Below are 26,644 nucleotides of genomic sequence, written 5' to 3' on the forward strand. Positions count from 1 at the left end.
ACACAACTGGTGGCGGAGGTGTGCTACTGGCATCTAGTGGGTAGAGGCCAAAGATGCTAAACTTCCTACAATGCCAAGAACAGCCCCTCCCCCCACCTCACCCATCCCCCCCCAACGACAAAGAATATGCAGACCAAATGTCAATGCTGCCAAGGTTGAGAAACCCCGCCCTCCCTCTGGAAGTGCAATCAATGCCTTTACGGTTTCAACAGCCATTTATGGATGATCCCCAAATCTCTACATCTCTGTCAATTGCCACGGCTTCCTCTCCAATACCCTGGTCAGTCCACAGACACATCCGACAGCCAGCCCAAACCCTTTATTTTTTCCCCATGTTCCTCCTCCTGGATAGTACTCCCATTCTATCAGTGTCCCAAGTTAGGAACCGCTAAGCCATCCTACACACACAACGGGACATCACTAAGTCTTGGTCATGTCTCTCAAATCCACCCCCTCCTTTCCATATCAGCTTGTGCTTCCTAGGTAATGCCGGGCATTATCTCTTCTCTGAACAATTCCAGCCACCTCCAAACTGACCTTTCTTTTCCCATCCATTCCTCCTGGGGTTACTTGTTATCTTCCCAAAACACTGACTCGAGTATGCTGCACCTCCAGAGTAGAGCCCAAACTCCTTAGCATTCCAAGATTGCTGTCAACCTGCTTTTTGAAGCTTATCTCTCATGAGACTCACCTCCCAGCCCCCCAGTCATACTAAATTACCTGCCCTTCCCATAACACATCATTCCCTTTTATACCTTTGCTCGAGTGGACTTGTCTCATGATGAGTGACTATCCTCCTTCATTCATCACTGCCTATGGCAAGTCTATTCATATTTGAGACATTGCTTCCATGAAGTCTTCCAGATTTCCCCACTGAAGTTAAAGTCTTCCTCTTCTGATTGCCATCACACTGTATCTTTTACAGAGCCTATAATATGCTTTGCCATTAACTACGTACACATTTGACTCCTCTGAGACTCTAAGCTCTGTGAAGGCAGGGGCTGTGTTTTTACTTTGGTACCCCTCGTAGAAAATAACATATATCCTGCACGTAGTAGGCAGTCACTAAATGTTTAGGGTATTGAATTGAGAGATCTGAAAGAGGGCTTCTTTCTCCACAGTGCAGACAGAAAGAGAATTTTTATTAGAAAAGAACCATGAAGAAATTCCTTTTGTAAATTTTGGACTATTTTATGGATAAATGAATGTCTGATGCCATGAGTCTCTGTATATTGGTCCTGAAAGGATAAACTGGAAATCAACGCCTTGAACAAAAACAAGTTAAAATCATGGGATGGAAAGGTGAAGAGTTAGCACAGCTCATTTACTAGCTGTAGTTCTCTTACACAGAATGCTCTCAGTTCACCCAAGACTATTGAGAACTTTTGATTTCCCTCTCTCCTCTCAAAATTTTACTCATCTTTTAAGGCCCAAGTTTTCAAAAAAACTTTCCTGATTTCTCCAGTCATAATTCATTTCTTCCTCAGTGCTCCCGTAGCACTTTGAACCTCACTTAATACTTATGACTTCCTACATTCTATTATTATTTTATTATTTCTATATATTTTTATTATTATACTTCTATAGGACAGAGGCCACAACTTAATCATTTCTGTTTCCTCCTCTGTAACTTGTCCAGTTCTTGGCACGTAACAGACCATCAACACTGAACTTAATGGAACCATCTAATTTTGAGTGATCCTGGAAGATCTAGCCCAAACTTCCCAACCCACACTGTATTCATTTGGACTGGGATTTGACAGTGGATTAAGAGATCCATCCCCTAAATAGATCTATGGCTTCCAAAGTGACTTGGACCCCCTTGCCTATTAGGATGACCTAGAAGTGGGCCAGACCCTCAACAGCAGGAACACTTGTTAGCCCAGTAATTCCACCTGCCAAACACAACTGTGCCCAATAACCTCTACTTTTACATCTACCCCTGCCGCCTTTTCCCTTTAGGATAGTGGTTGTCGGCACATGGTCCATGAACCCCTGGAGTCCTTAGGGACAAAACTACTATAATAATACTGAGATGTTATTTGCCTTTTTAACTGTGTTGACATTTGCACTGATGATGCAAAAAGCAATGGTGGCAAAACTGCTGGCAACTTAGCAGGAGTGAGACGGTGGCACCAAATTGCAGTAGTAGTCATTGCATTCCTTCCTGCCATGCGTTTGCAATTTAAAAAAAATGCCAGTGTGCAGCCTAAAAAGAAAGTAAAAATAGAAAATAAAATGCCAGTGTCAATTAAGAACATCCTTAATGAAGAAGTACAAATTAATAATTTTATAAACTCTTGACACTGGAATACAGATCTTTTTACTATTTTGTGTGAAGAAATGGGAAATATGCATACAATGCTTCTGCATACCCAAATACGATGTTTCATAGTTTCTAAGAAAAAGCACTTGTGCAATTAAACTGTGAGCTCAAATCACCTTTGTTTGTTTTCAAATTAATAGACTTTATTTTTTTGAGTAGTACGGACAGTTCCCATACACCCCTCATGCTCTCCCTGTTTCTCCTATTACTAACATCTTGTATTAGTGCAGTATATTTGTTACAACTGATAAGCTAATAGTGATATTATAACTATTAACTATATAGTTATATTAATAACTATATATTATAACTATAATCATGGTTTACATTAGGGTTCATTCTTTATATTATACATTCTATGGGTTTTGACAAATATATAATGACATGAACTCACCACGACACCCTTAGAGCATCATACAGAATAGTTTCACCCTTCTAAAAATCCTCTGCACTACATTCTTCTCTCCCTTCCTCCCCCCCAATGCCTGGCAACCACCAATCTTTTTGCTACCTCCATAGTTTTGCCTTTTCCAGGTTATCACACAGTATGTAGCCATTTCAGATTGGTTTCTTTCAGTTAGCAATATGCACTTAAACTTCCTTCATGTCTTTTTGTGGCTTAATAGCTCATTTCATTTTATCACTGAATATTCCATCATATGGATGTGCTAGTTTATTTTACCCATTCACCTATTGAAGGACATTTTGGTTGCTTTCAAGTTTGGGCAATTATAAATAATGCTGCTGTACATTCACGTGCAGGTTTTGTGTGGGCATCAGTTTTCAACTCATTTGGGTAAATAACCAAGGAGCACAATTGCTGGATCATATGGTAAGAGTATGTGGAGTCTTGTAAGAAAATGCCAAAACTGTCTTCCAATGTGGCTGTACCATTTTGCAGTCCCACGAGTAATGGAAGCAGAGTTCCTGTTGCTCCACGTTAAGAGGCTCTGCATTTAAAAGAGCTGTGTAACTCAGTGAAGCAATGTTTTCCAAATGACCATGCATATTTTACAAAATCATGCGTGAGTAAAAGGTCCATTCAAAGTGCAAGATATACTAATGATTTTAATGTAATAGAGCATAAAGTTCATTATATGATTTTCAATTTCACATCTGACTAACCTTTAAAAAACGACTACTTGTAAGTTTTGGTGTGGTACAAAAGAATATCCAGTTATCTAAACAGGCTATTAAAATGCTTCTCTTGGTCTTCCCTGGTGGCGCAGTGGTTGAGAGTCCGCCTGCCGATACAGAGGACGTGGGTTCGTGCCCCGGTCCGGGAAGATCCCGCGTGCCGCGGAGCGGCTGGGCCCGTGAGCCATGGCCACTGAGCCTGCGCGTCCAGAGCCTGTGCTCCGCGACGGGAGAGGCCACAACTGTGAGAGGCCCGCGTACCACAAAAAAAAAAAAAAAAATAATAATAATAAAATGCTTCTCTTTTTTCCAACTAAGTATCGGTAAGGCCAGGTTTCCTTCACATACTTCAATCAACACCATTTCACAACAGATGGAATGCAGAAGCAGATACGAGAATCCAGCTTTCTTCAATGAAGCCAAACATCAAAGAGATTTGCAAGTAAAATAATACTATTCTCATGTATATTCTTGGTATGGAAAATATACTTTTTCTCTTAAAAAGGTTATTTATATAAACATGTAATGGGTTTATTACTTTTTTCTTTTAGTGAATCAATACATATTTTAAACATTTCTCAGTGTAAATTTCCAATACGGTAAATATGGGAAAATATAGCCCATTATAAACAAAAGCTCTTTAGGGTTCTCCATAACGTGTGTATCAGTGTAGAGGGGTTCTGAGACTAAAAAATGTGAGAACCCCTGGTCTAAGATGCCTTCCTCTGATCCTGCTGGTCAATCCCAGTGCAGAGAATTAGATGTTACAATGCTGTTCAAGACTCACCTCTCTTAAGACTTTCCTTGATCGACCACTCTATTCATTGCCCCTACTCTGCATACCCTCTGCAGCTATGTTGTTCCGGTTTCCCCTGCTGCTTTCAAACCTCTGGTTCATGGCAGGTACTGGAAGAGAGAATAAAGAAACTTGCATACAGTCTCTAGACCGGGGCAGCCCTTCCAGGTGCGTCCTAATTCGGCGGGAACCTCTCTGGGAAGAGTCTGACATTTGCGCCCTCGCTGCTCACGTCTGGAGAGGCCTAATGGGTGCGGGGAGTGACCCAGGGAAGCTGCGGGATCTCGGAGTCTTCTTAGGTTGAAAGCGCGGAGAGGGATCGGGAGGCCTCAGGGAAGAGACTGGTCATTCGGTGGAAGAGAGGCAGGCCCGGTGACACCTTCGCTCCTCCTGGGTCACCGGGGAGGCCGGGGCCTGACCACGCCCCTTCGCGGCCGCTTCGCCCCGCCCCAAGGCTCCTCGCTCCGCCCTCTGCCGCCAAGCAGGGAGCCCGGCGCGGCCGACTAGGGCTCTTCACGACAGTCCCGGCACTTTCCGGCCGGCCTCGCGGGTGCTGTTGTGTCGGGGAGGCGGGACTTAGGGGAGTTTTCCCTCGCGACGCAGCTACTCGGACGCAGTCTCTTGGCCGACCTACCTCCCCGAGGACATGGCGGTGTCTGCTCGGTCTGCGCTGTCCCCGCCCGACTCAGGTAGGGTCAGAGCCCCGCCTTGTGGCGGATAGAGAGGGGCGCGGGTTTCAGAAGGGTGGGGGCCGGAGGGCTTCCCTGTGGGACCTGGGGAAGGGAGCCTCCGATGAGAAGGAGCCGTAGAGAGAGATTGCAGTCTTCGGCTTCGGAGTAGTGATGACATTCAGGACGCTTTGCGGCTAGAGGGCTGCTGTCTGAGAAAGGTTCTGGGGCATTGGGGGATCCTGGAGGAGGGGCTGCACTGCAGGGATGTTTCGGGTAGTCAGAGATCAGTGGAAGAATCCAGGTAGGCAGAAGACCTGGGCCTGTGATTTCTGTGATTTGAGGAGGAGCCTGTTTTAAAGCATCTCCATTCCCATACGCGCACCCACAACTTTCTCCATTTATCGGTTGCAGATAAAGTACAGAAAGATAAGGCTGGACAGACCTCAGGGCGCAGTCAGGGCAGCCGAATGGGGAAGCTCTTGGGTTTTGAGTGGACAGATGTGTCCAGCTGGGGGAAGCTGGTGACCCTGCTGAATAGACCAACAGATCCTGCAAGCCTGGCAGTCTTCCGTTTTCTCTTTGGTAAGTCCAGTTTCTGGGAGGGGCCAGCGTGGTTGGGGATGGGAAAATGACAATCGTCCCTTGTCCATTTCTTGGATACTTACTTGCTTAGTGGACTTACCTTCCTTTTCCTAAGAGCTGAAGTTACTGATATCCTGGAAGAGGTCGTTGTGACCCAGTTTTGTCTCCGATTAGGGTTTGGAGACCAGAAATGCTTTGGTCTGAGGCTATAGGAAATATAGAGGTAGAGGAACAGGAACCCATTTTATTTGTGGCATGAAGTTGCCCAGTAAGTATGCTAAGGACTAGACTTTAGAGAAATGGCAGAGGTGACAGGGCAGACATTTAGGCCGTGACTCCCTAATCCAGATCTTTCTAACTCATAGGCCAGAGCGTGTATGTTTGGAATGGGTTACAGATATGCTGAGATATTACTCCCTGTGCTTCTCAACGGGGAGTGAGTTTGCTCTCCAGGGGACATTTGGCAATGTCTGTAGACATTTGTATTTGTCACATCTTGGGGGTGGGAGGGAAGGGGAATAGGTGGTTACTGGCATCTACACAGAAGCCAGGGATGCTGCTGCATGACCTATGAACCACACGGTAGCCCTCCCAGCAAATAATTAACCAGGCCAAACTGAATAGTCCTGGGGTTGAGAAATCTTGCCTTAACTGGAGATGCCTTCCTGGCCTGAGTACCCCTTCTCTTTGCCCCAGTGTGCTGGCCAGACACTGCTCTGCCAGGTGTGCCAGAAAGTAAAAGAGGTTGAGGAGCACCACCCCAGAGCACTTTCTCTAGCCAGCAGGGCAGACCTTTACAAATATTACTATCAAATGTGAACAGCTTTGATCGCATTTTGTACACTTCTTTCATTTAATCTTCTCTGAAACCCTGCAAAATATTATGAGCCCCCTTTCACAAATGGGGAATTGGCTCGGTGAGGTGCAGTGGCTGTCTGAGATCACACAACTGGCATAATGCCTAGCACAGAGTAGGCGCTCTGTGGTTATTGTTGAATGAATTCTTTCCGGGGTTTGGAAAGAAGTCTGACCCTGGAGCTGGGCGTGCTCGACTGTATTCCAGCGTGTTCCACGGCTCGCTTTGCTAAGGCCTAGCGGCCCCCTCCCCCTCTGCCTTCTCAGGGCTGATGATGGTGCTGGACATTCCCCAGGAGCGGGGGCTCAGCTCCCTGGACCGAAGATACCTGGATGGGCTGGAGGTGTGCCGCTTCCCGTTGCTGGACGCCCTGCAGCCACTGCCACTTGACTGGATGTATCTGGTCTACACCATCATGTTTCTGGGTGAGGGAAACTGAGGAGAGATGGGAGTATTGACTGGCCTACCCCAAACCCTGAAATACAAAGCATGCTGGTGAATGACCAAGGTCTTGGGTTTCTTATTTCACTTCCTCCGTGACTTATAATTTCATCCTGCTGACCTGTGTGTCATCTGAGCTGTGACCCCGTAACTCTGTTTAAAATGTTGAAATAACATTTAATTGAAATTTATTTTCACTTGGTTATAAAATGTCTGATGACCTTTCCTAATCCTACCCACAGCCTGTCCCAGGGGAGCTGGGCCTGTAGTACCCCTCTGACCTCTTAATCCTCTCCCCCACAAATCCCAGGGGCACTGGGCATGATGCTGGGCCTGCGCTACCGGATAAGCTGTGTGTTATTCCTGCTGCCATACTGGTATGTGTTTCTTCTGGACAAGACATCGTGGAACAACCACTCCTATCTGTATGGTTTGTTGGCCTTTCAGCTGACGTTCATGGATGCAAACCGCTACTGGTATGAGTCTGGGGAAAAGAGGCAGGGGTTGGCTGCGTCAGGATGGTTACCAGAGATAGGGGCCCGGTGAGGTCCTAGAATTTGTCCCAGCAAATGTATTTTCAGCCATGCGTTGCAGAGTGTGGTTACAGGGTGACACTTTGATTTGGATGGATTTGGGAGAGGGAAGGGTCCGTGAGGTTGGGGCTCTTGGGGTGACAAAAAAGCAAAATGGCTCCATTCCCACCCCTTCACTCTTTCCCTATCTCCCCAGATGCCTTGATCTATCCACTTCCTGTAATCCTCTTAGAGAGAAGAAGAGAAGACTAAAGCCAGACATAGCTGTTTTCAGATACTACAAGGGTGGTCATGTGGAAGAGGGAGCAGACTTTCTCTGTGTGAGCCCAGAGGGGCAGAGTTAGAGCCAAGAGTAGAAGTTGCTGTGGGGCAGAGTCATGTCAGAAGGAGAGGGCCCACCAGGGCTGCTGAGCAGTGCTGTCCCGGGAGGAGGTAACCCTCCTCGACCTCTGGCTCAGGTGACCATCTCTCAGGGGAGATGGAGAAGGGATTTGGAGGCAGGGTGGCAGGGCAGATGACCTTTACGGGTTCTCCCATTATTAAGTGAAAAGCGAGTATGAGCTGTCAGTAACATGAGTATAGGGGGAAAAAAATCTCAGACATTGGATTTGTTGGTGATTTATCAGTCATTAATTAAACTTCTTTCATCAACACACACATGCAGATGCTCCTTTTGTAAACCTTTACATTCATTCAGAGTGGCCAGCTGTCATCACAAAGAGGCACTTTTGACAGAATACCCCTGAAAAGTCTCATTTTTATGACTTTTACACAGTTTGAAAAAATATCCATCACTTACTGAAGGCTTTCCACGTGCCAGGCACTATGCTAAACGCTTTTAATTTTTCCACATTATAACCCCATGAGGTCCATAGTGCTGTTCCCATTTTATAGATGAAGAAACTAAGGCTTAGAGAAGTAAAGGACTTGCCTAGGGTCACATAGCATGTAAGAGGCGTAAGTGAGACTCCAGGTCTCCTTAACTACAGGCTCCCATGCTCTTGACCACAAGTGTAAGCTGCTCCTTTCCTGGCTTCTCTGCTCATTCTGTGTCTTCTTGAAAACGTACTTTGCTTCTGCCTCCCCAGAATACATCTAATCTTAGGAGCCTGGTTTTATCAGTTCTTAGCCTAGGTAAGCTGTTAGCAGGTACCCTCTGGCACTAGATCCTAGCATCCAGGTCTATGAAGTGTCAGTTTGTCTTAGAAATTGAAACTTGTTTTTAAATGCACTATATATATTTTCATACACCTTTAGCTTTTCAAACGTTGCCTCAAATTCGTTCTTTTTCATATTCAGCCATATTCTAGCATTTTAGTCTTGTTCCCAATCTATTTCTTTAGGAGAAACTAATTTGCTAACTAAACGAATGGTAAACACTGAACTTTCCGTTGTTATAACTCACTAGTAATATTTCTGTTGTGACTTAAAATAGTCGTTGTTGCAGTATGCTCATATAATTCTAAAGGACCTCAGAATAGCCCAGAGGACCAGAGAAGGTGTGGGAGACATCCTGGGATAGAGAGAGCATTACACTTAAAAAGCATTTCTACCAGTCCCAAGGTAGAAATGGGACTGGACTAAGAAGCTGTCCTCTATCCTTCTCCCCCTCGCTGCAGGTCTGTGGACGGCCTGCTGAATGCCCAGAAGCGGAACGCCCACGTGCCCCTTTGGAACTATGCTGTGCTGCGTGGCCAGGTACAGGATTTCAGGAGAGGGGGAGGTGTTCTCAGCAGCCATTGTCAGCACGGCTGTTCCACTGCCAGACTAGGCTCTGCTCTGCCTCCCTGGATCTTCTCTTTTCCCCCTCTTGCTGGAAAGCTGGGCTGGCCTTCCCCTTGTTTTCAACCCCCTAATCTCTGGGGTCTCTCACCTTGTCATAGAAAGAGTCGAGCTTTGTTCCCACTGGATTAGAATCCTCATGAGGAAAGAGTAACATTATGACTTTCCTTGGTGCCTAGTACTGTGCCTGGCATCTGTAGGATGTTGGGTGAGTGAATATATGAGATGAGTGAATAGAAGAATGGATCTAGTCTCCCTTGGGCCGTGAACTGGCATCAGAACTGATTTGTGACTGTCTGTAGGGGACAAGGTTCTGACTTTGTTTGAACATTCGTTTTGTGTTTGCAGATCTTCATTGTGTACTTCATTGCGGGCGTGAAAAAGCTGGACGCAGACTGGGTGGAAGGCTACTCCATGGAATACCTGTCCCGGCACTGGCTCTTCAGTCCCTTCAAGTGAGCGGCAGGGCAAGAGGCCTCATGTGGCCCAGGTGCAGAGTGGGGGGCTTGACTCCCTCAGGTCTGCAGTCACGGCTGCTCTTCCCACTTTGCCTGAATTTGCACGTGTTTCCCTCTGTCCACTCATCTCCCTGTTCAGCAGAAGGCAGAGTTGATGGTATCAAAAGATCTAGGCCTAGCTGCCCCTGGGAGACTTACAGTGTGGGCGGAAACAAAGGGAAAAGCAGTAAAGGAAAGGAAAGCGCCAGGGCTAGGTGGCTTGGTAAGTGAGGCAGTGGCCCCAGCAGTTGCTGTGGTGGTGCCTCTGTCCTCGGGTGGCCACCCCAGCCTCTCGCCGGGACTCCTTGGTCGGCGTGCGGAGCAGATGGGCAGTCGGCGCCCCTTACCCCGACAATACCATTGTTGCCAACTCTTTCCAAAACAGAGCTGCTCCTCTCTGACATTACTCTTCCTCCCATTTCTTCTTTCCTCTTGTTTTACTTTGTTCTTTTCCCTCTTTCCTGTCATCTCCCAGTTCCTAAAGTTTGACACCATGATGATGTTAGCCAAGCGTTCCCCTATTACAGTTTCTTCTCAATGTATAACCTCCACGAAGAACCTGCCCGCCACAACACACACTGCTCAATCAAATTGTGCCCTCAGAGATGCACTCTTGCTTATTACATAGGGTATGTTGAAAAAAGATGGCCACCTAAAGTATGTGGAAATGAAGAGGGGTTGGAAAACCCTACCAGAGGATGTCTTTGTGCAGAGTTCTTCCACCCACCTGCTGGGGTGGATCCTGCAGCAAGGACAGCGTAGCAGAGGTACATCTGCTGTGAGTGTGCTGTGAGTGCTGGTGCCTGACCTTTGACCCTGGTGTCCGCAGATTTGTATTGTCTGAGGAGATGACTAGTCTGCTGGTGGTGCACTGGTGCGGACTGCTGCTCGACCTCTCTGCCGGTTTCCTGCTCTTCTTTGATGCCTCAAGATCCATTGGCCTCCTCTTCGTGTCCTACTTCCACTGCATGAATTCCCAGCTCTTCAGCATTGGTCAGTTCCTGTACTCTGGTGGGAAATAGGAAACCACAGGTGTGAAGGGGAGGGACGAGCCAGCGGCACGTGTGGCAGTGGGAGGTGGTGACAGGGACGGGCGCCAAGCTGAGCCGGATACGGTCTCTGTGAGATGGAAACAAACAGGGAGGCGGCTGGTGGCTTCCGGGCTCAGCAAGTATGTTGTGTAGTAAGTTTCTCCGGGGAGAAATAGACTGGAGTTGAGAACTTCTTTCATCATCAGTGGAGTACCTGGGAAAGGCTGCCTAGGGGAAGGGGGTTGAGGCGATTACCCACGTTTTCCTCCGGCCAAACTCCTGACGTGCTGGTTTTCTCCCTGCTTTTCTAGGTATGTTCCCCTACGTCATGCTGGCCAGCAGCCCTCTCTTCTGCTCTCCCGAGTGGCCTCGGAAGCTGGTGGCTCACTGCCCGAAAAGGCTGCAAGAACTGCTGCCCCTCAGGACTGCCCCCCAGCCCAGTGCTTCCTGCGTGTATAAGAGGAGCCGGGCCAAAGGTGGTCAGAAGCCAGGGCTGCGCCATCGGCTGGGCGCCGCCTTCACCCTGCTCTACCTCCTGGAGCAGCTCTTCCTGCCCTATTCCCATTTCCTCACCCAGGTACGTGTGGGCTGGGGGTTAACCTTGGGCAGCGGTGGAGGCGACGGCAACCGGGAGAGAACAGGGCTGGTCTTGCAGACCTCTCTTGGTGGAGGATGGTGTCAGCGTGAGGACCGTCGAGCTGATTGCCGCTGCCCTGCCTCCTCAGGGCTATAACAACTGGACAAACGGGCTGTACGGCTATTCCTGGGACATGATGGTGCACTCCCGCTCCCACCAGCACGTGAAGATCACCTACCGTGATGGCCGCACCGGCGAGCTGGGCTACCTCAACCCTGGGGTGAGATGTCTGATGCTGATGATTTACTGGCCTTCAGAGGCCCCCTTGAGCTTTGGGGTCTGGTTTGGTCGTAAACACAATTATGAAATAAAACACATTTGGGCCCACTCTGCCCTTTCTCTGGAGCCCTGTGGAGCGCTTCTTTGGTGGGGGTTGAAATAGGGTGATGTCGTTCACTTCCCTGAACTGAGATGAGATTTAGGAAAGGTGAGTACCGCTAGCCCAGCAATGAGAAATTCTTCCAGCGAGTTTTGTGTGGTTTTGTTGTTGTTGCTGTTTCTCTGTCAGAACTGGCAGCAGGCAGGGGTCTCTCTGTGCCGTTGGCATTGCATGACCTATCCAGAGGCTCCATAACAATGAGGTGGGACTAACGTGGGGGTTTGGGGCAGGTATTCACACAGAGCCGGCGTTGGAAGGATCATGCGGACATGCTGAAGCAATATGCCACTTGCCTGAGCCGCCTACTTCCCAAGTACAATGTCACTGAGCCCCAGATCTACTTTGATATTTGGGTCTCCATCAATGACCGCTTCCAGCAGAGGTGGGCAAGGGGAGCAGAGAAGGGGGAGAAATGAAGTCCAGCTCTTTCTGCCAAGATGAATAGCCCATGCTCCCCAGTGTTGTCTTGCTTGAAAGGCTGTCCTCGGGTGCATGTCCCTGTTGACCTGGTTGTGGGCATAGCTGATTGCTTCCAGCAGGGGGCACCATCATCCTGAAGAAAAGGTAATGCACTTATTCTTTTCGAAGCTGTTATCACAGCTCTTGTCAGGTGGCCACTAACTCCCACTCTTCCCAGTGCTGCAGAATCTCTTTCCCCTCCTTTCTCTGTCCCAAACTGGCAATAACATGCTGACGTAGGCCATTTCTTCTTTCTGAAAAACCTGTTTCTTCTATCTGGGAACAGTGATGAAAAGAACAGAACCGGAAATGCCAGTGCATAGGTGGCTGTGGCCTCCTTAGAACATGGTTTTCTTTCCTAAGGATTTTTGACCCTCGTGTGGACATCGTGCAGGCTACCTGGTCCCCCTTCCAGCGTACACCTTGGCTGCAGCCGCTACTGATGGACCTGTCTCCCTGGAGAACCAAACTACAGGAAATCAAGAGCAGCCTGGACAACCACACCGAGGTGGTCTTCATCGCGGATTTCCCTGGTACGGAGGAGAGCAAGGAGGCTTTGCTGTCTCCCTCTTGGCTTTGTTGGCCAGGGATATGGCGTGTGATGGAGTGGGGAGGGGCCTCTCCTGGTGGGAGGAAGGTTTTTGAAACCCGAGGTGGGGGGTGTTGGTGAAGGTGTGATTTCTCTGTTCCGGCTGGGGCTGAGTTCACTCCACCATGGGGTGGGTTGGGGAACTCTTGCCCAACAGGGCTGCACCTGGAGAACTTTGTGAGCGAAGACCTGGGCAACACTAGCATCCAGCTGCTGCAGGGAGAGGTAACTGTGGAGCTGGTGGCAGAACAGAAGAACCAGACTCTTCAGGAGGGAGAAAAAATGCAGGTATTTTGCTTGAATTAACAATGGTAGAGGGACCACCACTTCCCTGGTGGTCCAGTGGTTAAGAACCCACCTTCCAATGCAGGGGACGTGGGTACATCCCTGGTTGGGGAACTAAGATCCCACATGCTGTTGGGGCAACTAAGCCCGCCCGCGCCACAACTACTGAGCCCACGCCACAACTAGAGAGCCCGCGTGCTGCAACTACTGAGCCCATGCGCCCTGGAGCCCGTGCGCCACAACTAGAGAGAAGCCTGCGTGCCACAATGAAGGTCCCGCTTGCTGCAACTAAGACCCGATGCAGCCAAATAAATAAATAAATATTAGAAAAACAAAACAAAAACGACAGAATAAAACAATGGTAGAAAAGTTTAGACTAGTAGAGTTTTTTTATTACAGACTCAAAATACTTTAACATAACAATAATGCAGTGGGAGCTCAAAAAGCAAGGGCCCCAGGGGGGCTGTGAATAGCCTCATTCAGGGTTCTAGAGGTCAGTTCCTTTGGACTCTAACACACAAGAAAAAAGATGTCTGCGACGGTGTACAGTGTAGGGAGGCCATAGGCTGGCTAGGGAAAGACTAGAGGGTGAAAGAGATCTGTTTCTTCCCTCTTTTCAGTTGCCTGCTGGTGAGTACCATAAGGTGTATACAATGTCGCCCAGTCCTTCCTGCTACATGTACATCTATGTCAACACTACAGAGCTTGCACTGGAGCAAGACCTGGCATACCTGCAAGAATTGAAGGAGAAGGTGGAGAATGGAAGTGGTGAGTATATGAAGATTTGGGCTGAGATAGCCCGCTTTACAAGAAGTCAGTGTTGTGAGTGAGGATCTAGCCATTAAAGAATGAACTTGAAGCGTCTAGCTGGGGAAAGGGGAGTTCTAGGAGAGAGAATGCTCTCTCTCTCTCAGTGATTCCTCTTTTTGCCCTCTTTCGGGCAGAAACAGAGCCTCTGCCTCCAGAGCTGCAACCTCTGCTGGAAGGGGAAGTCAAAGGGGGCCCTGAGCCAACACCGCTGGTTCAGACCTTTCTTAGACGCCAGCAAAGGCTCCAGGAGATCGAACGCCGGCGAAATGCCCGTTTCCACGAGCGACTCCTCCGCTTCTTGCTGCGAAAGCTCTATGTCTTTCGCCGCAGGTAAGTTTTACCCACAGCAGTACGTGTCTTTGCCATTAGATGTTTGCAGGCTGAGTAACTTTTCTCTGGTGAGGGTAACAGTAGGGACTGTTTCCCAGGAAAGGACAATCCAGTGCTAAATTCCTCCCTTTTGTCCTCTCCATTCTCCTCTCCCTGATTGAATGGGAGAGTAAGTGGTGTCTGATGGCCACCTCTTGTTCTGCCTCAAGTTTTCTCCAGCCTCCCTGTGGGTTATTCCTACCCCACCCTGGAGTCCTCTACCAGACTGTATAAGGAGTGGGGTGCCTTTCCAACTGGGATGTTGGGGTGCTTGAGGGGAGAGTCTCATTTATGCCTGGGTGAGGGGGTAGGACCAGGTGTCCCCTAAGGGCTTTGGCCAGAATGCCTATGTTGAAACAGGAGTTTGGATTGCTGGCTTTTTCCCTCTTTTTCAGCTTTCTGATGACTTGTATCTCACTTCGAAATCTGGTATTAGGCCGCCCTTCCCTGGAGCAGCTGGCCCAAGAGGTGACTTATGCGAACTTGCGACCCTTTGAGCCAGCTGGGGAGCCGAGTCCTTCAAACACAGATTCTTCAAATCCTAATCCTTCTGAGCCAAATGCTGACACTGTCCACTCAGAGTTCTGAGGGAGGCCAGATGTTGGGTACAGATATAGGAGCAGCGTTACAAGACCATTACCTATGCAGTGGACATCTGAAAAATTCAGATTTTTTTTACATTTTTCTTCCTTATCCATAGCTCTGATAAATTCAGAGATGATAGATTAGAGGAACCAAGGAAGTAAAGCAAGGATAAGATTTATCAATCCAAGGTTGAGGGGCCTGGGGAGTTAAAAAACGTGAAAATGTCTTTCTAGGATGAAAGGGTAAGGATCAGGTTTAAAGTGACTGGCTCCTTGGTGAAAGAGATTTAATGTTCCATGATGAAAATAATAGCTGGCTGTTCTCAAGTGCTTGCCATATGCTAGGCACTGTGTGAAGCACTGTTCCAGCATTATTACATTTAGTCCTTAACGGCCATAAGCCCTATTTTATGGTTGGGGAAACTGAGGCTGAGAGGTAATACAATTTGCTCATAAGACATATACCTAATAAGGGGTGGACTGATGGTTTGAACCTCAAGTCTGTTTGACTTAAAGGTCCTGCACCCTGCTGCTTGTAGTTTTCAGAATCCTTGACAATAATGTAGCTTAAAACTTGTCCAATTATAAAGTATGATTAGGATGGTGATCAGGTTTCAAATGCACAGAGAATAATTTTCTCTTCACTGCGATTTTGGTTCCTTCTTTGCTCCTATTATTTATACAGCCAGTTTTTCAGTAGCAGTCACGAGCATAGTTAGAATAGCAAGAGTTAAACAAATAACGAAATTTAGGTGATTAGTAGTGGTATTTATCTACAAATAAGCTTAGTATTTAGCATTATTCTAGCCTTTAATGAGCAGGAGGTGATGTAAAGTAAGATTTTAACCGAACAGTGGTGAGGGATTAGGGAATGTTGACAGTCGCTTTGTAGACTTTGGATGTAGAAAGTTTGGATGTGATTTAGGAGGATCCTCAATTCTGTGAAAATTCAAAGGCCTGGCCCTGGGCTAGGAAGTTAGAATGCGTAGAGTAATTAAAAAGAAAAAGACAAACAAACTAAAAAACAGGCCCTGCTTGGGAGCTCATGGTCTTCCGGGCAGAGACGTCAGTAGACTGGCAGTCCCAGTAACTTTGATAAAGGATCGCATCTGTTTTCAGGCTTCTCTTCGCGTGCTCCACTCCACCCAGTCTCAGGGTTCTTTCCTAGGCAGCTGCCTTTTCACTGTACACACTTGGGATGATTATGTCTACTCCATGGTTTCCAGTGATGCTGCTGCTTAGGTTTCTTTCCTGTGCCCTAGACCTGTATATCTAGCTAGCTCCAGCTGGATATCCTACAGAGCTTTCAAACTCTGTCATAAACAGAACTTGCATTCATCCCCAACTCAGACTTGCGTCTCCTTTATTAGTGAATGGCAACTGTTTTTTTTTTTAACCAAGCCATCTGTGAGTCGTCAGCCTTGACTCTTCTTTTCCTCACATTTCTTGAGATTTCAAGTCCCATTAATTCTGCCTCCTACTTCTTGGACCTATTGAATTCATCTCTACCACCTCTGTTCTTTCAGCCTTTATACTGGAATCCAGTTAGGGATAGACCAGAGCAGGGCTGCCATGTAGTTGTGCAGGTTGGGGCTGAATAAGGGCACCCAGCTGAGGCCAAGTGGGGCCTGGCAGTAAGTCCCTCTGATTCATACAAGGCATTTTGTGGGTCAGTGATGGCTGTGCCACAGGGCATCTTGCACCGATGTGGGGGAAACACTGGTTTTCAGTCCTTTTGCAGATCTCAGCGACACGATACACCTTGGCACCATGTCCTTTCCCGCAACTGCTGCCCACACCCTCCTTTTTACTTGGTTAAAAAAAACAACTCTTCACTTCAGAAGGAAACTCCTGCAAAAAGTATCTTTCTTAATACAGGCAAGGATGCTGCTTTCCTCCAACCTGTCCCGTTTTCCAAATGAAAATGTTGGGGTGGGATGAAGAAAGGTGCTAGTCTAATACTGGTTAAGAAAAGCTGTTCACTGGTGAAAATCTGGGTTATTCAGATTTCAGTATTCAGGCCCTGGTAATTAATGTCCTTTTCGCCAGAAGGCTTTGCATCCTACCCCGAGCATTTGCATTTAGATCTTCTATCCCTGACCAGTGTCATCCCCCTTGAAACTCTGTAGAAAAGTATGATTTTCAACTTAAACATGAAATACGACATTTTCTTCTATTAACACTTTATGCTTTTGATTCTCAGCTGTAATTACTTCACCCCTTGCTGTTTCATGCCTTTGCTTCTACTCTCCTCCCTCAGCTGGTTAATCCCCACCTCCACCCCGCGGCTAGGTAGAGGACAAGCCACCTTGAAGGTCACTCTCTTTAGTCTGCAAACTCCTTGAAAGCAGGGGTCATCCTAGTAAATAAATATTGAACCGAACCTCAAAGCAGTTCTCTCTCTGGTATCACTTCACCAGCCTACAGGCATGTACTCATCCTCATCCCATTTGGTCAAGATGGTTAACTTATCTTCAGATAGCAATGCAGTGATCTAAAGGCTTCTTGAAACTTTTTCTGGAGTTTTTCAATGTCATGCAAAGTTGAACTTCTCAAGTTTCAGAGCAGGTCAGAAGATTTAACCTTGCCTTCCCTCCCAAATGTTTCTAAACTTCTAAGCCTCCAGGCAACCAGGTATAAGCATTCCTTGGGCCTCACGTCTGCAACAGCAGAGCACAGTGAAGTGTTTGAACCACTTGATCTCATACGTGCTGGTATGAACATGTGCCAAGTGGCTGCTAGGCTTAAGGAAGGATGGTCCAAGCTCTGGCTGATGAACCTTCTACAATTTTAGAATAAGCTTTTCTCTCACCACTGTTTAAAAACCCTTTTCAAACTGTAGTATGTACTGAACATGTAACTTGCAGCCTTTAACACCTGTTTATATAGACGGGAAACTTAAGGCATTAAATAAACTTTCTACATTTTCAAAAAGATGAAAATTGGCTTAAATTTTCTGAAGTGAACATTATCACTCCTTCCACATTACACTCACGTTAATGGTTTTTATGCCCCTAACCTTAGATAATTTAAAACACTGCTGATGGTATAGAACTGGCTGCTGTAATAAGGAGCTGTGAATTTTGCCCAGTGTATTGGCCAAAAAAGGCAGTGCTAGACAAACTGAGACCAAACCTTGAACTTCCTTAGTGCAAGGGATATGATTTACAAACTGCTTGCAGTCAGGATTGAAGTGATTTCCCTAAACCATGGGTGGGATTACGATTACTCAGGGTTAAAAAGTATGTTCAATTCATATTCATACCAAAACACTTTAAAAGAATAATGGACACAGGTTAAGGTAGAACCTAGCATTTTATTTAGATCTTCATTAAACTGTTGGAATTGAGAACCAGACATACGTAATAAACCTCCAAAAATAGATGCTGAAAGGCACTTTCTGCTTAGGGCAAGCAGTCATGGAATAAGCATGTAAACAAGCTGGCTTCTCTGTACCACACCAGCCAAGTCAGCTTTCTCCATGGCCAGCTGCACCAGCTCTGCCCTCCCTTCTGTTAACACCAGCCAGAACCCCTGTAGGTCTAACCCAAGGTTTTTCTGTAGGACACCTTGGCCTACCTGGGAATGCTGGAAACATGTTAAAGGAATCATGGTGTTGAGGAAAAAAAAAAAAAAAAAAAAAAAATTTAAAAGCTGCCATCTGAGGTGATGGCTTCTCTGTACTTACGCCATACCCCAGAATACAATAAATAAGCAATTAGAAAATGTTCAAGTATGAAGGGATTTCCTCCTCCCCGCCAAAAGCACTGCTCTCTGAAGGAAGCTGGTTTCTCTGTAGCTACACCAGCTGTTCAGAAAGCTCATTGGACCTGGTTTTGAAAACAAAACAAAGTTAAAACCCTGGGAGGACTTATTGTGCAGTGTGGAGTGCTCAGTCTTTCTTATAAAGAAAAAAAAAGTTATCTGGTACCAAAGTGTGCAACCTACAGACCCTCAGGTACAGCCCTGTGACTTCTTTGTATGACATCACAAGGGTGCCAAGTGCCTGTTTTTCTAGAGCTAGGAGTTGGTGGTTTGGCTAGTGCTGAAACCATGCATAGGATTGATTTACTAAATAAAAACCTTATTACGTACGTCCTCCAAAAGACAGCTGAAAAGTGGAGAGATTTTGATTTGGTGCTGTTTAAGAGATGGCAATTAAGAGCATAAGCACCAGGGAGATGGTTTAATGGTAACTGCCTTTTTTTTTTTTCCTTTCTCATGTCAGGCTAGAGCTCCAACTGGAACTTGCGTTACATGCAAGAATGATTGGATAGAGAACACTCCCTGACAAAGAGCTACATAATTAGAAATGGATCAAGTTAAAGGGAGGATAAGGGAAGGCTTCACATTCATAATAGAGCTCAAGACATTACAAATTCATGCTGACAGGGCTGTGGCATTGCCAGACAGAGGCTATAATGGAACTACAAGTACTTTACGTGCACGTTACAAGGACATTTTCAGCATTTGGTGGGAAAGTCAATGCAATTAGGATTTTAGAAGGTTGGGTGATAGGGCACAAAGGTTCAATTTCAAAGCATTGTTTACTACAGTGCTGTTGGTTTGTTTCTAGGCAGTTACATGGATCACCTATGCTCACTAAATTCATTATAATGGTGAACAAAACACCTAGGGACAGAATAGCAAGCCCAACTTACAGTCCCCACACAAGCTAAAATTCATGTCATTGACTAGAGTGACTGCAACTGATCAGGAGCTGAAAGAGGACAGGAAAATTTAGGAAGAAGGGCCCTTTCCCTCAGAGCTTGAAGGCTTCTCTGTAGCCTACGCCAACAAGTCTGGGGAAAAAAGGCTAACACTTTCAATATTTAAGCTTTTTGGGCACTTCCCATGGGAAGCTGTCCCTACCAAAGTGGCCATAGGCTGCAGTCCTCTGATAAATTGGCTTCTTCAGATCCAGATCCCTGGAATATACAAGTCCGTAACTTAATATGTAGCATTCAATTAAATTAAAGCAAAACAATCAGCAAGACTCATTTTCAAGACTTCTGGCAAATGAGTTCAGTTCTCTGGGGTATGCTAGGAAAGAAGTTTGTGGCAAAAGTGTTTGTTACTTCCCTGGTGTCCAAACTCCTTGCACAGTCCTTATTAGTAACTATAGTTCTTGTTTTTCCGTCCCTGGCTCAACAAATATGAAAACTTGTCATTATTCTGAGACATTGCAAGTGTCAAAAGCTCATCTAAAATCATGGAATACTTACCGAGGTCCCATGCCCACACCCTACCATGGTTATTTTCTTTGTAACAGCCATGCCCATTCATCTGTACTAAAATTTCTTTTAAGTAAACATCCCTTAGGTAACAGGAGCACAAAGCCTATATCAAATGTGGAGGACTTTCTAGGGTGGTTAGTCTAAGCCATGCAGCACTGTAATTTTAGAGTTTTCCTAATAATTTAAGCCTTTACTGACGGCAATTTAAAAATGACATCAACACGTTCTAGGAATTACCATGTTTCCCCACTCCAGTCTTCCTTCACACCTTCACTTTCTCAGATTTGAATATATCAAGTATATATACATACACACCCACACCCTCAATGTTTTTCACTAGCAATAGTCTTTACCATCTTTACCTGACAATGACCCCAGGGCGGAGGTCAAAATTCTTCTTCACAATCTCTAATAGCTCTCTCTCACTCTTCTGAGAGGTGCCATAATGGAAAATGGAGATAGACAATGGATGAGATACTCCAATAGCATAAGAGACCTAAAAGAATTTAAATGTCGTAAGAGTCAGTGATCAAAAGACCCACATACTTGTGTAATACACTGGTATCAAAAAAAGACAAGTAGATAACTGCTAAATGCCCTCCCGCTTACATGCCTTTTAGTCAACCCAGTTATATAGAAGTATATACCTGAACAAGAACCCTTCTGCACAGACCTCCTTTAACAAGGGATTTTGCCACCCAACGAGCAGCATAAGCAGCTGAACGGTCCACCTTGGTATAATCCTTTCCTGAAAAGGCACCTCCTCCATGAGCTCCCCAACCACCGTAAGTGTCCACAATGATTTTCCGGCCAGTCAAACCAGCATCACCCTGAAATTATAGGATTTAAGTTACTTTATGCCTAATCCTTTCCAGTGGTTCTAGATCAGGCTTGTTAAATGGTTATTCAATATCACTTGGCAAATATCCTCAGAAGAGGCACAGGTAGGCTTCAAAAACCCTAGGAAAAAGGTGGAAGTAGCCAAATTTTAGCAAGTAACAGAAGACCCAAAAAAGCAACTGAATTGACATTGTAAGACCTTACCTGAGGCCCACCAATAACAAATCTGCCACTTGGCTGTAGATGATAGATTGTATCCTCATCAAGATACTTTGCAGGTACAACGGCTTTGATGACTTTCTCCTTTAGGGCATCCCTCATCTCATCTAGACAAACTTCTTCATCATGCTGAACAGATATAACAATTGTGTGGACTCTGATGGGAAGCACAGCACCTCGGTCCTGCATATACTGCACAGTCACCTTGAAAGTGAAACAGATCATCAGAACATCAATCTATTAAACAATAGCTTTGTTCCTGATTCTCTACCCTACATTACAATACGGAGAACAAACCATATTCTTCTCTTAGCTTTAATCAAAACACCTTACTGAAGTCCTGTGCCAATGTAATGTGTGTAGTTTTGACACTCGTCACTTACTTGAGTTTTAGAATCTGGGCGTAACCAAGGCAAAGTGCCATTCCGGCGTAGTTCAGCCAGTTTGGCATTGAGCTTGTGTGCTAAGACAATGGTTAATGGCATACATTCCTCTGTTTCATCAGTGGCATAACCAAACATCAAACCCTAAAAAAGGAAAAGTTACCAATGCAATCAATCCAAGCTTTAGAATTTAATGTTAGAAGAGATGCAAACAGATGTCTACCAAGATACCTGGTCTCCTGCACCAATGTCTTCCTCATTCCGATCAAGATGAACACCTTGAGCAATATCTGGTGACTGTTGCTCCAAGGCCACTAGCACGTTACAAGTCTTGTAGTCAAACCCTATAAACAAAACGATGTTTTTTTGGTTTGTTTTTAAAGGGCCATAGCAATACTTTGTATTTACGACAAAGTAAATTTGTCATTTTAAAATTATCTGGAATTCTAAATGCTGCTAGAGAAATCAAATATACCTAAAACTTAGTACTTTTAAAGAATAGGGCTGGAACAAAAACACTAAAAATATACAAGTAGAATTAAATATTCCCAGGAACACTCTAGAAGATACAGCTAGAGAGGACTGAAAAAAAATACCTGGAAAAATGAGGTTAGAAAGCCCACTCATTAAAACACACCTTTGGAAGAATCATCATATCCAATGTGTTTAATGGTTTCACGAACCACTTTCTGGTAGTCAACAGCAGCTCTGGACGTAATTTCCCCAGCAAGAAGGATCATTCCAGTTTTAGCAACAGTTTCTAGTAAAAGAGAGGTTCACAGTCAAACATCACTTTTATGAAGTAATTTTCATGCTACCTTTTCATCAGGTGATAAAGCAGTGTTCTGAACCTACCACAAGCCACTTTGGCATCGGGGTCCTGCTGAAGGTGGGCATCAAGAACAGCATCACTAATCTGGTCACAAATCTTATCTGGGGAAGAAAAAAATTCCTGGCTTAATTTCTTTAATTCACTGATAATGTCATGTATGTCATGCCCCCTTCCCCTATAACTACAGCTGGGAAGATCTCTGTGTTTTCTTTTAAAAAAACTGTGGCAGGAATTCCCTGGCAGTCCAGTGGTTAGGACTTCGTGCTTCCACTGCAGGGGGCATGGGTTCAATCCTTGGTCAGGGAACTAAGATCCTGAAGGCCGCTTGGCAGGGCACCCTCCCCCCACCAAAATTGTGGCAAAACCTATACAGCATAAAATTTACCAATTTAACCATTTTCAAGTGTACATTTTCAGCGACATTCCAAGTATGGAGATCTTAACTGCTATACTGCTTTCACAGAAACCATTTCCCTGAAGAATAAATGCTGGATATAGTGCTACATGTTTCCTAACTTGACACCTTGTTCTTCATATAGCTGTACCACAGATCACCAATTCAGATAAGCCAGCAGAACACCCAGCATGTTTAATACATTTAAGCTCATTGCAGTCTATGCACTTTACACCTTTACAAGGACTTCAGTCCCATCTTTAAAGTATATCAGACATTTTGAAAAATTAAGTTCCTAGGCAAAAACAATTTCTATTGTTAAACAGGATAGCCACATAATGGAGATTGATTAAATGGAAGTAAGTAGAAAGTGTTTTATCTTCCATTCAAAAGCAAAGCAAGGAACATTTACCTTCACAGCATTAATTTTCAAAGACAATGGTACTTACATCTTATCCCCCGAATTTAAATTTTTCATTATAAATCTAACCAACCAGAAAGGTGAACCGTTTATCAATCTCTCCCTGATTCTAAGGAACGCCAATTAGGGCAGTGAGAAATAAAGTCAGAGTTAAATGAGGAAAGCAACGACACTTCATGAACAAAGGGAATAAAACGGCATTTGATTTTGTGTTAAGAGTAATCCAGGAACAAGAGCCGAATAGACTGGAAAATCCCCAAATGTATTCTGAATCCTTGCTGATCTTCCCCTCACTGTACTGCCCTCTATTAAAAATCAGGAGAACAGAAAAAAACCCCGAATATCACTTTCCTAAATTTTCTATAACCATCTAAAAAAAACTTAAGCAAAATGTGTACCGCAGTCCAGTCAGAGGCCCAGGACAATCTAAACATTTACAAATGCCTGCAGCTTTAAGTTAATAAAAGGCGGTTCAAATACACAGTGCAGTTCTCAGCGCTGGGGGAAAACAAACAAAACCACCCACACCACACCTGACCTTCACTCATCAGGATCTCGGGGTTTGTCCTCTCCTCTACCACTAGGTTGCTCGTGGGATTTCATCATAGGCACAGTAAGCTTGCTAGAGGGAAATGGATCCTTAAACCAACAGACGAGGCATCTGTCATTGTGGTCATCCCAAGAAAGGGCTGGACCCGTCTATTAGAATAACGATCTTCACTAAGTGAGGTTTTCAGGCTGGGATCGAAAGTTCCTTGAAATAGCCTCATTGGTTCACGTGTAAATTGATCGCCATAATGGCGGACCGGTGGACAAAGCCCGGAGGATGATATATGGAGTAAAAACCTTGCCTAACAGTCAGCCCCAACGCAATGGCGCCATACACTTAATTCATGCTTCCTATCCTTTTCACGCACAATCCAAATAAGGAATGCCTCCTCCGACAAGCACTATATTTAGTTGGAGGCTGTCACCTTGACGCGAGGCCATATACCGGCTAAGGACACGTCGTATTCTTCAGTGTAGCCAAAGAATTAACGGGAAGAGCGGAGGCCCGGTGGTCCGGGCCACGCTCTGCAAACCAGCCGGCTCCCTCGCCCAGAAGCCACATGCGGCAAACACGTGGTTGAGGCTGCAATGCGGGGCGCGCGCTCTCGCGGGCCGGACGCGAGCACGCGAGGCGGGCCGCCCACTCGAGGTGGCTCGGACCGCAGGGCGGGGAGAAGGAACTAGTGCCCTCCCCGGCTAGAACACGAGCGGCCACGGCCCCCGCCCTTCTCGTTTTCTGGAATCTTCCGCATGCCGGGGCGCGCGGCCGGATGGGAGGGGAGGAGAGAGGAAGGGGGGGCGGCGGCCACGCGCTCGGCAGCGGCAGCGCCACGAGGAAGGCGCGCGGCCGCCGCTCTTTCCACCAGCAGCCGGGAGAGGGCCACCGGCTTGGGCACCGCGGCCGGCGGATTCTGCCGGCCAGTCCCGACCCCGCGCCCCGCCCCTCGCTTCGCTCCAGGCCCCGTCACCTCACCTGGGTGGCCTTCCCCCACAGACTCGGAGGTGAAGAGGAACGTGCCCTCCTCGATGAACGCGTCGTGGAAGCCGTTGAGCTGCCCGTTCATGGTGATGGCGGTGAGTGAAAGTGGCGTTGAGGAGAAAAAGCGACGAGCCGACAAGTGCGAAACGCGCTAGCAAAAGACCGCGTTCTTGTCAGCTCGAGCGGGCGGCGCGGAGCAAACGAGGCGGCGGGCAGCGCGGCCTACTATTTATACACGGCGCCCGCGCGCGCCCGGCTCGGGCCCCGCCCCTCGGCGCCGCGCGCCAATGCGCCACTCGCGCGGGGACGGGGGAGGGGAAGGGGCGGTGCACCGAGGGGAGTTCGACCGAACCATTCTGCCAGGCAGGGGGAAGGGAGCGGAGGTAACGCGCCCTTCTCGCGAATATTCGCCATCTTAAGCACTAATAAGGAGTGAGGGGAAAGGCAATATACTGGGTCGTTGTATGCTTCCGTGTTCGACGTGGGAGGAAGAGAGACAAGGGCTTTATGGGCCTGCTCCCCTGTGCTGTGACAATGGCACCTCCCTTCCGACCGTTGGCCGGGCTACCTGGCCGCTAGGTCGCGTCCCCCAGCGGGGGCAGCGGGAATCGTCGGGGGTTTTGTCCTCTGGCTCTCCCCGAGGGTCTTTCCGGCTGCCCTGCCTGGGGATGCCCGGGTGACAGGGAGCCAGTGGCCCACAGCCACGTGAAAGTGGCCATCTTGGCTGGTCAGCGTACGATCCTTCGCACGGCCTTGTGCATCCTCGCCCTGAGCGCAGCCGGCGGCTGGCAGCCCTGCGGGGGGCCGTCTAGTTGCTGGCAATTTCTTGGTTAATGGTTCTGTGGTGAAAATGGCCGAAAAGCGGAATAAAGAGAGTTCTGTCATCGATTTCAACGATTGCCGTCCCCCTTCCGCCCCCAGCGCTACAGTTTCTGAGAGAGGCCCTCACTCTTTGTGGACCCTACGGTGGAGGCCGCGCTCGGCCCCTCGGCTCCAGCCTTTTCCCCAAGAAAGGAGGCAGCTCACAGGCTCACCTTGCATTTGCTGACTTTACTACCTTGGAGGAGGAAAAAAGTCGATGTTTAGAGTATGATTTCAGTCTTCTGTTCAAGAGACTGTTGAATATTGGGGTGGGGGGAGCCCCGTTTACGCCCTTGTATGTGATTCAGCAGATCTCTTGACAAGGTGATGGTCTGTTTCCTGAAGCTTTCACTTTAAAATGTCCACCTGCGTTTGTGCCAGGTTTGCCCATTTAAAGGAATTATAGGGAGAGAAGGGAAAAGAACAAAACCAAACTTGAGCCAACGAGGAGCCGGGAGTCGGGGACCGATTTCATGGCTCTCCGTTTGGAAGGAGCCCACAAGTGGCGGGTGGGCCGGTGTCACTTCCGTCCCGCACAGGGGCTTCGGACTTGGTGCAGGGCCGGGGCCGGGGGCTGCTGCTGTCGCGGTGGCCCCGAGCGCATGAACTTCGGGTTTAATGATGTTATTAGGAGACCGCCTGCTCCTAGGATAGGATGCACGTTACCCTGGGGAGACGAATAAGACCCCTCGCAGCAGCGTCCAGCTGCCTACCGCTCAGAGAAGTAGGTGAATTCGGAAGAACAATCCTCTCCGCGGCTTGCGGGAGGAAAGGTGGGTTTGCTGATTGGGAAACAATGGAAGCACTTGGGCTGTGCTTGGGGCTTTCACAAAGAACGTTATAAAAGGGCCCATCTCTAGACTTTATGACCACATCCATGGTCCTTCAAAGCAGGGAACAAGAAAAGGCTAAATCACAAAAGAGACAATATAGATGTTTATATTTGTTTCTGTTTTTCAAACTAACTTATGGAAAAATAACTGTGTAAGACGTTAATCATTTCTTGTTTGTTTTAGAGTAGTTGGCTTTTTTTTTTTTTTAAGCAGAATGCCAATTTGTTAACTTACAATGTGGAATAAAATTCCCAACTGAAACAAATTGCATGTGTAGGCTGCTCAGTGCGTTATCTTCCAGCAGAAAAATCTATAGGGGAAGCTAGAATGTA

At 46.8% G+C, this 26,644-nt stretch overlaps 2 protein-coding genes and 1 long non-coding RNA gene across 5 annotated transcripts in view; 2 read left to right on the forward strand and 1 right to left on the reverse strand.

The window, feature by feature from the left end:
* Window positions 1–4,790: 4,790 nt before the first annotated feature.
* GGCX (gamma-glutamyl carboxylase) lies at window positions 4,791–18,417 on the forward strand. Of its 2 annotated transcripts, XM_004271608.4 has the most exons (15): window positions 4,791–4,948; window positions 5,342–5,512; window positions 6,635–6,793; window positions 7,120–7,285; window positions 8,962–9,040; window positions 9,473–9,579; window positions 10,451–10,614; window positions 10,964–11,229; window positions 11,378–11,509; window positions 11,899–12,050; window positions 12,491–12,660; window positions 12,874–13,004; window positions 13,622–13,769; window positions 13,946–14,141; window positions 14,576–18,417. In XM_004271608.4, exons 1-15 carry the CDS (start codon window positions 4,906–4,908, stop codon window positions 14,766–14,768), a joined length of 2,277 nt encoding a protein of 758 aa, XP_004271656.1. In that variant the 5' UTR covers window positions 4,791–4,905; the 3' UTR covers window positions 14,769–18,417. The 2 variants fall into 2 exon arrangements, with proteins under 2 accessions (XP_004271656.1, XP_033287281.1); XM_033431390.2 differs by lacking the exons at window positions 11,899–12,050; window positions 12,874–13,004; window positions 13,622–13,769; window positions 13,946–14,141; window positions 14,576–18,417 and having other exon boundaries at window positions 12,491–12,630.
* On the reverse strand, window positions 18,061–24,747 carry MAT2A (methionine adenosyltransferase 2A). The gene is made up of 9 exons (XM_004271610.4): window positions 24,613–24,747; window positions 22,299–22,376; window positions 22,081–22,203; window positions 21,675–21,787; window positions 21,444–21,587; window positions 21,046–21,264; window positions 20,649–20,831; window positions 20,364–20,497; window positions 18,061–19,692 (listed from the first exon to the last, which is right to left on the reverse strand). The coding sequence occupies exons 1-9, from the start codon at window positions 24,701–24,703 to the stop codon at window positions 19,590–19,592; spliced, it is 1,188 nt and encodes a 395-aa protein (XP_004271658.1). The 5' UTR covers window positions 24,704–24,747; the 3' UTR covers window positions 18,061–19,589.
* Window positions 24,578–26,644, forward strand: part of LOC117201979 (uncharacterized) — a 72,529-nt gene continuing 70,462 nt past the window's right edge. For both annotated transcript variants that reach the window (XR_004484136.2, XR_007470727.1), the window contains exon 1: window positions 24,578–24,713. This is a non-coding gene — a long non-coding RNA (uncharacterized LOC117201979). The remainder of the gene's footprint in view (window positions 24,714–26,644) is intronic.

Source organism: Orcinus orca, chromosome 13, assembly GCF_937001465.1.
Source record: "Orcinus orca chromosome 13, mOrcOrc1.1, whole genome shotgun sequence".
NCBI lineage: Eukaryota > Metazoa > Chordata > Mammalia > Artiodactyla > Delphinidae > Orcinus > Orcinus orca.